This window comes from Artemia sp. Qi Xiang Cuo, chromosome 11 (assembly GCF_049724085.1).
Source record: "Artemia sp. Qi Xiang Cuo chromosome 11, ASM4972408v1, whole genome shotgun sequence".
Lineage (NCBI taxonomy): Eukaryota > Metazoa > Arthropoda > Branchiopoda > Anostraca > Artemiidae > Artemia > Artemia sp. Qi Xiang Cuo.
Window position 1 is genome coordinate 20,046,164 of NC_142804.1, and position 12,937 is coordinate 20,059,100.

The window sequence follows — 12,937 nt, forward strand, 5'->3', positions numbered from 1 at the left end:
TTTTGAAGTAAGTAGATAATGCTTTTCAAGAAATCACACATAAGCCTCCAATTTAGCTGCAACAAAGGTTATATGTAAAAAGATGCGTAAGGGCCTATGCATTATTGAAAAAAAAGTCGCCTAGCAGTGGGACCAATTGGGGTAGGGAGCTTTCCGTATTTAGATTTTTGCCTCCATCTAAATTTCCAAAAATACTACTTTTGGCAATTTTGTTGAAAAATTCTGTTTTTGGCATTTAAATTGAAAAAACTACAACAACGCAATTGCCCCACCCCATGGATTTATAGAAAATAACCCCCCCCTACATTTCCAGAAATTGGCGCCACTATGACCCAGATTAAGATTTGAGTACCATTTTGAAATTGTCAAACGCTTTGACATTGTCAAATTAAAATTGTCAAACGCTTTGCTCACTTATGTCAAATGCTTTGCTACATGAACAGTATCAGTACAGCCTGTTGAAAGACACTCGGAAAGACATGGATGAAAAACAAGCGGCGCATACTCTTTTTTGAGGATCGGCAAAAATGACTTAGTTCCCTCCCCCTAACACAAAACTCGAAGTCTGCTTAACCCGCCCTAAAAAAAGTTTTCCTGAAAGTTTCGGCTCGATTCCTCACCCGTGAGACAAAACAGGGTAGATTTCTAACACAATGCATAGATTTGTTACTATCTTAACTAATCTGACTTCGAGTGCCTTATAGCTTGACACGATTTTTCTCGAATTTGAAGATTAATGATTGACTGAGAGTTACAGATACAGGTAGATTAAATGGCAAAACTGACTCAGTACATTCTCTTTCAGCATTATTCTTTGCTTTTAACCTAGCTGTTTTTTTGCAACTTCTGGGAGCTAACAACCCCTTACCGATATTCTGACCAATATCTACCAAACTTTTTAACATAATTTTACGAATATCAAACTCGTAAAAAAACTCAACATTTGCTCTTATTAATTATAAAAATACATTCCAAAAAAGGTTTTTAAAAGAAAATAAAGCGTCATTTTAAAACCTAAAACAAGTGGAAATCGCCTTTAGAGGGTTTATGGGGTTATAGCCCTACCTTTATTTGTGGTAATTTCTGTTCGTTGTAATCTTAATTTAATTTCCATTTTTATTTCTGTTCGTTTTGGGAAACATCTATTCGCCCATAGCCGTATCTGTTATCTTTATATTTGATGTGACTATACATTTTAATTTCTGTTCCATTTGTTCATTCATAGTGCGTTTTTTCGTTTCAATTTTGAGTTATTGTATGACTTTATTTTTGGCTACTTTAGGTTTTAATATGGTTCTTTACTTTTCTTTGGAATTTCTTTTGTATAATTTCTGTTCGTTTCTCAATTGGCTTACTTTGATTATAATTAATTGCATCAGTTTTCGTAAAGTTTTGTTTTAAATATTTCTGCTTAAGAATTAAAACGTTGGATTGTAATTTAAATTCTAGGCAAAGTTTAGTCGAAATGTCCAATCAGATCTAGAATTAAAAATTCGGTCAAAATGTCCAATCAGCTCCAATTTTGTCCGATCTTTTTTAATAATATTTCTACTATAGAATTTGGAGAGGATGGGGCGGGGGTGATTTTATTCTTTTGAAAATATGTTAAATTATTGGTCTTTTATAGGACCGAAACCATCTAAGCCCTTGTTCTGTAGACATCCTAGAATATAGTTGTGCAATAATTCATTATTTTATTAAAAGAATCGGTACTTATGTATTAGCTGGTACCCACGCGATATATTGTGCTAACGGAAACTAGTCATACGGATATCTGTCAATAGAGAAATGGATTGCAAAGCGTCGTTTGTCATTGCGTTTACAATATTTAAACTATTGTTTTTTGGGGTTTAGGGGGGAAAAAGGTACCTAGGTTAGGTTACGTATTTAATATATGCTATGCTTTACCCCCAACCCCCTAATGTGTCGCATAGACGAAACATCTCCGAAGAATGGAGGGATTTCACTGGACTAACTTTGTTTGCAACCAGAGCCTCCTGTAACTTACGCCACAAACTCCTTTCTCGAAGCAGCTCACCCAGCGTAGTGTTCGGTGGGACGCCTATCTTTTTTGCATGTCAGGTGACGCCCCACTATGGGTCGCATTCGAGTTTGACCCCACCATTCACGGATGGAAGCGACCCAGAGGACGCCCCCCCCCCACTAGGTGGAAAGACAAAGCCGATGAATTCCTCGCTCAATCCCACATCCTAGTGGAAGAAGCTGCGAGCCTCGCAAGCGATAGGTCAACCTGAAGGCACCTGGTCTCATCGTTCTCTACGCCAAGCAAGTTAAGTCAAGTCCCCTAATGTGCAAATACACAGCCCAATTTTGCTTCTAAACTATTACATTTTCATCATATTTTGTTTTATTTCATTAGTATTTACCAAACTTGACTTATCGCGTGGGTAGGCTACCAGCTAATACATAAGTACCAAAGAATCTTTCCCATGCTCTATTTTGTGGTAAGTTTTTTGGTTAGATAAATGAATGGCAAGGTCATTTATGTCGCTGGTCATTACAAGTATGTCGCCCGACATTATATATCGATTGGTTGACCATAGGAGATTCACAGAAAAATATTCATTAAGGCTCTCTTGGCCCTCTTTACATGTAGCATTATAGATGATCGGGAGAAACCTATCTGTGGTTTTCCAATAATAAAAAAAAAAACGAATTAAAGCTTATATCGTACATTTAAGTTTTATTTGGCCCAGGGACTAATCGTCTTAAGTGAGTTTCTAGCGAGAAAAAATACTTTGTTGGCCCTTTTAGTAGCCTACCTGATTTTCGGCTGAACTAATATTTTTTCCTTTTTTTATGAATTGCGGTCCTCAGTTCAAGAAATGCCAGATATAAGTTTCAACGCGACCACAAACAAGTTTATGGGTCATTTTTAAGGGTTCGTTTCCCCAATATAATTATTATATTTGTATATTAGAATTCCCTTTCTGAGGATCTTTCGAATGTAAGTTTCAAGCCATCCGAGAAAAACAATGTTTTTCGGCCCTTTTTCGAGGGAACCTATATTTTTTACGATTCTTTATTGAGATACAAAAGAGCCCTGTAAAACAAAGCGATCAGTTTAAACCACAATAGCTATCGTAAAAACTTAGTATGAAAACGACTGCAAGGTAGTAGATAATGTTTTATTTATTCAGTGCAATTCAGTTTTAGTATAATTCAGTTTTAATGTTTTATTTATTCCGTGTAATTCAGTTTTAGTGTAATTCAATTTCAATGTTTTATTTATTCCGTGTAATTCAGTTTTAATGTTTTATTTATTCCGTATAATTCAGTTTTAGTATAATTCAGTTTGAATGTTTTATTTATTCCGTGTAATTCAGTTTTAGTGTAATTCAGTTTTATTGTTTTATTTATTCCGTGTAATTCAGTTTTAGTTTTGCGGGGTTTGGAAAGGACTAACCAATTTTTGTCTCAAATCCATGCATAAATAACGTTCTAAATTATAAGTTTCTATGAGACTTTATAATTTATGCGCTGTTAAGTAGCTAGATAGAAAAGACAAAAGAGGCCTAACTATCATGGTAAAGATGACTTCTCCTCCTTTACTGGCCATGCAGCCTTTGTGGGGACTATTGCTATGCATTTATTTTTCTGCTTAATTATTTAAAACTTTATGATAGTTTTCGGGTTGTCTTTTATTGCCAAAAAATTTCCCGCTTTCTTGGAATTAATATACTTCTTAAAATTTGTGGGTACTTGTTAATTATTCAGAACGCATCCAAAAAGTGAAGTTAGGTTAATCCTGATGAAATATACCAAAATATGATGAAAATACAATACTCTACTAACAAAATTATGGGAACTACAGCATAAAATTATGGAAAGCAAGTCGCCCAGAACGCGTAATATTAAATACTTAACCAAAATACCAATTCTATATTTTAAATATTTAATTAAAATATACCTACAACGAAGTTTTTCCACTGACCTTAAGCTAATTGTCTCCGAATACAGATAGCAAAACCGGTTTTGCAGATCTTGCAGATCAAAATTCTTTATTGTGTTCTGAATAATTAACAAGCACCAATTTGGGTTTTTTCTTCTTCCCTAAACCTACTGAGTTCGTTGGAATTGGTAATTCTGCTCCTAAATATACAATTTTGTGTTTAAAACAATTCTCTTCCTTAAAAAGCTTTACATATTCAGACTTTAACACTACTGAATTTACTTGTTAACTTATTTAAAAAGCGTGTTTCTTTTGCATAACCTACAGTAAAATTAATAATTCTCCTCCTAAATAAAAAAGTTTGCTTTGCAAATAATTCTCTTTCTTGAAAAGCTATTTATAATCAAATTTCAATAGTAATTACAGTTAGCCTTTTTGCTCAACCCGCTGTGCTGCCTAAAAGAATTCCGCAACGCCCGACCCCTTACTCGCTCTGGTTTTTCTGACTCATTCAACCATATTCGGAGGTTAAAACCCAAATTGGTACACATTTGGCTTGTGAAGACCATGCGCTTTCCAGCTTTAGATCTGAGTACCACAAGGAACCAAAGATATATGTTTTAGATTTAGTATGCTTTGACGCTTTCAATTGAGTTGTATGTGAGAGGTGAGGATTCTCTGGAAATTTATTACTGCTGGATGCCAGTGGGATTTTAAACGCGGAATCATTCGCTCTAACACTGTTGTCATGTGTGCATGTGTTTGATAATTTTGGCAAAATGTATTCTACATGTTCTCTCCTTCTAGTTTTTCATTCTATATGAAATTATTTGACGATAATAAAAACTTGGTGGTTTTTTTTTCAAGACTGTACCCAAAAAACTGTCTCGGTCTTTACGAAACCTAAGATAGGTATTTTTTTGCTTTTCTAGGTTAATTCGTTAGCGAAAAGACGAACATACCCATCGATGTGCTTTTAAGGCTCTTTGCGAATACACTAGTCCCTATGATCGTAACTGTGTACCAGGCTACTCCCCTGCTGAGGCTCGATATAGCCCTGGCCTATATGCCAAAAATCTGCTGATGTTTTTTTAATTGCCGTTGTTTGGCAGGGTGGATCAGTTTTTGATGACAAACAAGCACAAAAATAAGCTAAATCAGCAAATTAACAAGCTCTTGTATATAACCAAGGCCGTACCCAGAGGGGGGGTAGGGGGTTTAAACTCCCCCCCCCGAAATGTCTGTCTGACTCGTAAAAACGTAACAAAAATGGAAATAAACAAATTTGCGTTTTTTTAGGTTTTTTTGTGCACCCTCCCGACCCCTGAAACTTTTTTTTTAGTAAAACCCCCTCCGAAAAAAAAATTCTGGGTATGGCCTTGTATATAACCTAGGGCTATATCCAGTGGCGGATCCAGGGGAGGGGCGAGGGGGGCGTGTGCCCCCCTAAAATAGTCTAAATTAGTGTAGAGTTTACTTAATTAACGCAAGTTTAACTTGCTCCTAGTGCAAGTTTGTCGGATCAACCGATTTTGCCCCCACCACCCCCTAAAAAATCCTGGATCCGCCACTGGCTATATCCAGCCCAATTGGCGGGGGAGCTGGGATGCAGTTGCTAGGGTAGCGATTAGTAAATTCGGAAAGAGTGGCAAGAGACGTATCAGGGGGTGTGTTCATCTTAGCTTGCGAATTAATCGGGAAAAGGAATAATTTACTACAAAATATTTGAATATCAGGTATCGACACGAATATTCGTTTTTTTGTTTCGGGGTGGGGGGGGAGTACAATTTTAGATGAGGAGTTTTCTACTATCTCGGAAATTAGTTGTGTTAAGTACATGAAACTTAATGATTTCAGGGCCTAAATCAATACTCCAGAATGTCTTTTGAAGTATGTACCTCCACCCTTTCCCATTCAAACAGCACTGAACTTTGATGAACCTGACAAAATTTATGTTATAAAAGCTAAACTTTCAGGAATAGATCTACAACCCATACGAGGCCCAGAACAAATGTGTTGAGACTCGTAACCATGGTAAATCCTAATTTATAAGGCTTTATAGTAATGGAAAGAATGTGTTTCTAATTCCATAAGAAATTCTAATGTGTTAGAATCCCGCTGAAATTATTGGGATCATATTTTCAAAGCCCAGAGTCAAAGAAAAGTAGACTGAAGCAAAATTAAGGGGAAATATATTTTAGCTAAAACAGGTGCAGATAGACCTGTCTTTTTATGCAATATTCTAAGCCTCAGAAATGTGGCAGGAGTTTTTGTATGAGCAGAGAAACCCCCTTCATGGGGCATAATTTGTACTCTCACTTCATTCCTGTCTATTTCACTCTATACTAACGCAACTTTTTCCAAGGTAGCAAAAAAAACCCTTATCTAGATTTCTACCATACAAGAGATCATGAAAGAATCATAAGATTCTGGATGGTTATGCCTGGGAGTTCCCTCTCCCAGTAAATTTACCATGTATGCCGTATCGGTTTTAGGCCTCATAATTGGGGGGAAGGGTATGGGGGCAAGGTAAACCACAGTAAGTGCAAACAATTAAAATAAAAGGGGGCAGTTGCTCCCCCCTTACCAAGACCTAAAACTGCCACAGCATATACGTTTTACGCCAAATTCAGTATGAACCAGGGAGTTTTTTTTTTTTTTTTTTTTTTTTTTTTTTTTTTTTTAAGAATACACTGTCACATAAATATAGTTACACATAACTTTTTTCTGAATTTCACCTTTTTTTAAATGGCGAACAAATAAAGGAATATGCTAAAAGGATATTTTGCTCTCCCGGGAAGAGGATATTGTCCCATTTAAAAGGCGTGCGCGCAACCATCGCGACAAGGGCGGATCCAGGATTTTTTTTTTCGGGGGGGGGAGTTTACTAATTTTTGACTCAGTTTTCGACTAATTTTACTGATTTTTACCTAGGTTTCACTAATATTCGATTTATTTTCGACTCGGTCAAAAATTTCGGGGGGGGGGTTCAAACCGGGTAACCCCTCCCCCCCTGGATACGGCCTTGTATCGCGATGTTTTGTCGTTAGTATTAGAAATTAGCATACTATTGTCCCTGCTGCATTGATATTCGACGTCATAAGGATGTATAAACCTCTCTTTTTTATTCGTGTCTCAATCTAGCACTCAATATGTGCAATCACTTTCAAATAAACTAGCAATTTCGAACTTCAAGCACTCAAAGCTGTTTCAGACTTAACATGTTTTGATTTTGGAAGACTGAACTTGTGAAAATTGCTAACTGACTGTGGAAAAATCCAAAGAAATATTTGGTGAAATGTACGGTACACAGTGCAAGGACCCCTTGACAATCAGCGACTAAGTTGACCTTACTTGTGAAGCTCTCGTGTTGGTGTTTTATTAACCACTGTATTCACGTTGCGCGTTATATTGTCTATACACGTTACATGATATACTACACAATACACGTTATATTGTCTATACATGTTATATTGTCTATACACGTTACATGATATACTACACAATACACGCTATATTGTCTATACATGTTATATTGTCTATACACGTATACACGTTACACCTTAGATTCTCTATACACGTATACACGTTACGCGTTATATTGTCTATAAACGTTGCCTACCCTTTCATAACCTATACTAAAAATGCAGAGAAACAGATATTTGACTTGTAAAAATCGCGTGACTCGCAATACATCGCTTCTTTTTAGTGGCTTAAATTTTACAGCGAAGGGAATCAATCAAGTGGAATTCAACTTGTTACTCCTGTTGGCTTAAAATTTTCCACCGGAGGTTTGAAAACCAGTCAACTTTCAAAGAGGCTGGATTATTTTTCTCTAAAAAATAAGAATTAGTTGACAAAAAATGCGTCACAGCATTAAAACTTAAAACGAACAGAAATTATTCCATATATGAAAGGGGCTGTCCCCTCCTCAACGCCTCGCTCTTTACGCTAAAGTTTTTTATTGTTTAAAAAAAATAGAGTTGTGAGAAAGTCAAACTTTAGCGTAAAGAGCAAGGCGTTGAGGAGGGACAGCCCTTTCATATGCGGAATAATTTCTGTTCGTTTTAAGTTTTAATGTCGCTCCTTACTTTCAGTTAAAAAAACTTGTTTTTTTTATTTAATTTTTGAACGTTATTGAATAAATGCAGGTTTTGATCTTGGCTCACAGTACATGAATAATTAAAACAAAATTTTCATATTAATTTACTTTTATTTGGTTAAATGCCTATCTCGAAACTTGTTTCATTTTATTTACGAACGTTTTTATTAGTAATAAATATGCGTAACTTACGAATTAACTTACGTAACGAACTTCTATATTCATATATTTTTAATACGTATATTAGGGGGTTCGCCCCCTAGTTAATACCCTGCTCTTTAAGCGAAAGTTCGAATTTTGTTCCAATTCTTTAAAAATGACCGCTTAATCACAAAGGCCGTTAATTAGAATAAATAACTCTTATGAAAGTACTAAAAAATCTTTGGCTTAAAGACTGAGGTATTGACTAGGGGGTGAACCCAATCATATATGTAATATTTTCTGTTTGTTTAAAGTTTTGATGTTGCTGCTGTTGCAGTTGAAAAACTTGTTTTTTTTTATATTCAATTTCTGATCTTTTTTTAAATAATGCTGGGAAGTCCGGCGTCCCCTTCATGGCAATGCCCCTTCCCCCATGAAAACTTCCTTCATAGAAAGATCCTTCTACCTGACCTCCGACCCCAGGCACGTACGCAGGAATTTGTTTTGGGGAGGGGGCCCAATTTGTTTCGGGGGGGGGCCAAATCCTTCAAACCCATTATTCTGTGAGAAAAATCAGAAAATTATAGGAAAATGGAAAAAATCGTGAGATTTCGGGGGGGGGCGGGCCCGGAGGCCCCCCCCTGTGTACGTCCCTGCCCGACCCCCCCCCCCCACTACCAGGAAAAATCTTCCCTGAAAACGTCTGTACTGTATACTTCCCAATAACCAATACTATATGTTAACATTGGGTAAAGTTCATAACTTTCAGCCTTCCTCTTGGGGGCTTCGAGGGATTAAGTCATCCTAAAAGACATAGTTATAATATTTTCGACCATGCTGAACAAAATGGCTAGCTCAAAATTTTGATCCTGTGACTTTGGGAAAAAAATGAGCGTGGGAGGGGGCCTAGTTGCCCTCTATTTCTTACGGTCACTTGTAAAGGGAATTAGAACTTTCAATTTTCGTTCCAATGAGCCCTCCCACGATATTCTAGGAATACTTAGTCGATATGATTACCCTTGGGGAAAAAAAAAAACAAATAAACACGCATCCCTAATCTTTCTTCTGACAAAAAATGCAAAATTCCACATTTTTGTAGATAGGAGCTTGAAACCTCTACAGTAGGGTTCTCTAATGCGTTGAATATGATGGTGTGATTTCCATTAAGGTTCTATAGCTTTTAGGGGGTCTTTTCTCCCTTTTTTCGAAGATCAGCCAAATATTCTAAACTGTGTCACTTCGGATAGGTAAAATTAAACTCCATGAGCCTTGAAAGGTTGACAACAAATCGCGACTCAAACTTAGCTGATTTACCTATCGGTACCACAATTCCGTTTTTTAGAGTTCCGATTTTCATTTTGACAGGTTACTACCTGCCTACACATAATTCACCCAAACTGTTTGATTATGCTTTAATTCCAATGGTTAGCTTGATTTTTTTCTTTTTTTTGTAGGAAATCTTAACCGAGTAGATTGAAAGGGAAGTTTGTTTCTGTTTCTGAGTGGCTAAACCTTTGTTCCACTGTATATTTGGTTCTTACCGTTGATAGAAGCAGGGGCGTACGTAAGGAGGGAGAAGGACCCCTCCCATGTTTTCAGCCAGTGGATAAAAATGTTGGTAAGATATTAGTGTGAGGCACCGCCATTTTTTTTTTATTGGCTATATGGGCTGGAAATAAATGCCGTAAAATCAAGGAAAACCACCGGTCTCAGTCGGTTAAAAAAATGAAGAAATTTTAATTGTAATATTACCAAAATCAGTCAGTAAAAATGACCAGCCAGTCAGTAAAATCCATGCCCCTCCCCCCACAAAAAGATTTGGCTAGTAATGCCTCTGGATAGAATGGCTATTTTTCACGAATCTAATTTTTTTTTATTGGGAAGTCATTTTTAGTCCAATTTCCTTAGCAAAAAGAAAAGGAAATAAAAAGAAAGAATGTGACGCAAAAATAAAGTCTGAGGCTATTTTCTTTGTTCAATTTCCTCTGTCTCTACTTCAAAAGTTGATAGTGTGCCATTAGGAGAAGAAAATCCATATTTTAATGTATGCAAATTTAAGTGCCTGTTAATCACTTTCTGTAATTACTTTCCATGAAATTATCATCACTAATTATACGCAAGTGAAATATGAAATTCATTGCCGCATATTTCTTTTATAGATTCAACCGAAGGCGTGTCCCATTTTCAAGGGCCCGTTGATTCATCTTTATACGCGACAGTTGCAAAGAAGAAGTTAACACCACCACCGTCAACAGTGCTTCAAGTTCAAACAGAGCCATCATTCTCTCCACGGTTTGTAAACAGTAACCATGTGGCGTCTATGGACAGTGGTATATCTTCAGCTGGAATAAGTGGAGGTGCTAGAGAACCACATTTGAGTGGCAGTAGTGCGTCACCGCCATATTCGGCGCAGAGTAGATTAGGTGACACTGACACACCAAGCCCCGCTCTTCTAGATATGCCAACAGCACATGTACCGGCACAAGAAATGTCGGAGCTAGACACTCTTCTTAACGGTATGATGATGAATGTCCAAAATATTCGTGAATTACGACCGGAACAAAAACCACGTGATGAAGTTGATTTGGATAGTATCCGGGTGGACTTCGAGCTGAAATCACCAAAGCTGAAGAAAAGTGTCGAATTTAACGAAACAGTGAAAATGAACAAGAGTGAAATAAAACCACTGTCTAACGGCGTTTGCAGTGAATGGTCGAACGGCTCAGATGAACCGATTCCTTACCATGCTAGAACCGATAGCAAACCATTCACCTATGGACTTCCTAATGGCTCTGAAAGCCCATCTATTCACAGGCGGAATAGCAAAGAATCCCTTACAAAAATTTCAGCTCCTGGACTTTCAAGTCCATCTCTAGTGAGGAAATTTTCAACATCAAATGATCGTGGAACTCCTACGTCTCGTTCACCTTTGCCACATGTTGTAGCCCCGGTTGAAGACATAGTAACAGTACCGAGTCCACGTCTTGCAAGGAAACTGAGTGGTAATATCGTACCGCCTAGTGCTACTTCAACACCCACTCCGGCAAGGTCACCAGTTACCCCAATGCCGAATAGCTTGGTTCCACCACCCTTGACGAAGCAGAATAGTGATTCAAATTTCTTGCTACCTGGTTACAGAAAATCTCCCGATGCCTACTACGGAACTGTTTCATCACCAAAAACTGTCCGCCGAAACGCTTCATTTCGATATGAAGCAAAAACTGATTCTTCGCCTTTGAGATTAGAGGATACTATCAGCGACATCGCTTCTTCCATTGGCGATACTTCAAGGTATTAAATTGTTGTTATTAAATAGGCGAACATATATAGAATGTCTTCTATGCTAGAACTGTTTCTTAGTAACTCTCACCAAGGATGTATCTAGTATTTCTGTTCGGGAGGAGGGGAGAGTACAAAAAAGTTTAACAATAGGCATCAAGAATTTATTTATATGTATTTTTGTTACTTTTTGCAAGTGGGACAATAATTTTGGGCTGGGGGGATTCAAACCCGGTACCTCCCCCTCCTGGACACGGCCGTAAATCTCACATAGCCAAAACTTTAAAACTAGAGGTTATTCCTGGATGTGGTTACAAAAAATGCAGATGCGTTAGGTCAGCTTTTAATTGTCCGAGAACTTGCTTGAGGTATGATAAGACGTGGGACTAACGCTCAGTAGGTCTCAATTACCTCCTGCCTCTCTAGCTTCTTTCTTTCTTTTTTATTATCTAATGCACAAGTCGTTTCAGTTTTCCACTTAGTTTAATTAAATCGAATATTATTCAGTACTTTGAGTTCATAAGCGTCGTTGTCAAATTTACATGCTTATAAAAGACATGTTTGTTTCAAAGCTCGATAAGCTTGCGTATTCACATTCATTGCCCGTCCTGTATTATACATCAAATATTCAAAGTTTGCTGCTAAATATTCTACAAAAACAAATATTTTACTACTAGATCTAATATTAATCTACCTACTAATATTTTACTTTCATTAAATGACTGGCTGTTTTGCTTAAATCTTTATGATTTCTTTACCCAGCACCCACATTCGAATATACCCAGGGGTGAATCTTCAGCATTTTATTTGGGGGGGGGGGGGGCAAGAGGGGTCCATATCTGGATAGCCAAATGGCATGGGATGTATAACATTTTTTTCTCCACATTATTGGGGGGGGATGAACTGCCCCCCCCCTTGCCACCCCCAAACGACACCCCTGAATATACCATCTAAAAACCTAAACCGATGTTGCCACAGGCCCTAGAGATCACTAGGAAAATTGTCCAGAGATCGCAGGTTTGAAAAATAATAACCAGAAACATACTGAAATGTGAATTCTTGTTTGGGAGTACCAATTGAGGGGGTCAATGGCCCCCTAGAAATTTTGCTCCCCTAAATCTTGCAAATCCTCTTTTGGTATTTTCAATTTATCATTGAAAAATACATTTTGTTTGTGTTTTCATCGAAATAGTAATAAGAAAGAAATTGCCCTCCCCCCAAGATTTAGAAAAATATATTTTGCCACTTTATATTTTTGTGAAATGATGCCCCTATTCATGTAGCCTACCTTCTTACAACGCAATCACCAAACATATTTTTCTAAAGTTTTCGACAGAAAATTTAAATTTCTCATTTTAAAGGGATTTCAGATTAATTACTGTGACATTTGAGCCAAAATAGCATGTGTAAAGAAAGATATCCAAGAAGAAGTCCTTTATGGTAGTGGAAGAAAAAGTGATAAAAACTACTTAGATCAACAGTATTTGTATTCAAAGTAAATA

General features: G+C 37.1%; 1 protein-coding gene across 3 annotated transcripts in view; it reads left to right on the plus strand.

Moving 5' to 3' along the window:
- LOC148946744 (uncharacterized) overlaps nucleotides 1-12,937 on the plus strand; it is a 131,964-nt gene that overhangs the window by 28,848 nt on the left and 90,179 nt on the right. For all 3 annotated transcript variants that reach the window (XM_089096358.1, XM_089096359.1, XM_089096360.1), the window contains exon 4: nucleotides 10,316-11,447. In XM_089096358.1, the coding sequence (XP_088952484.1) occupies nucleotides 10,316-11,447 (1,132 nt within the window). The remainder of the gene's footprint in view (nucleotides 1-10,315; nucleotides 11,448-12,937) is intronic.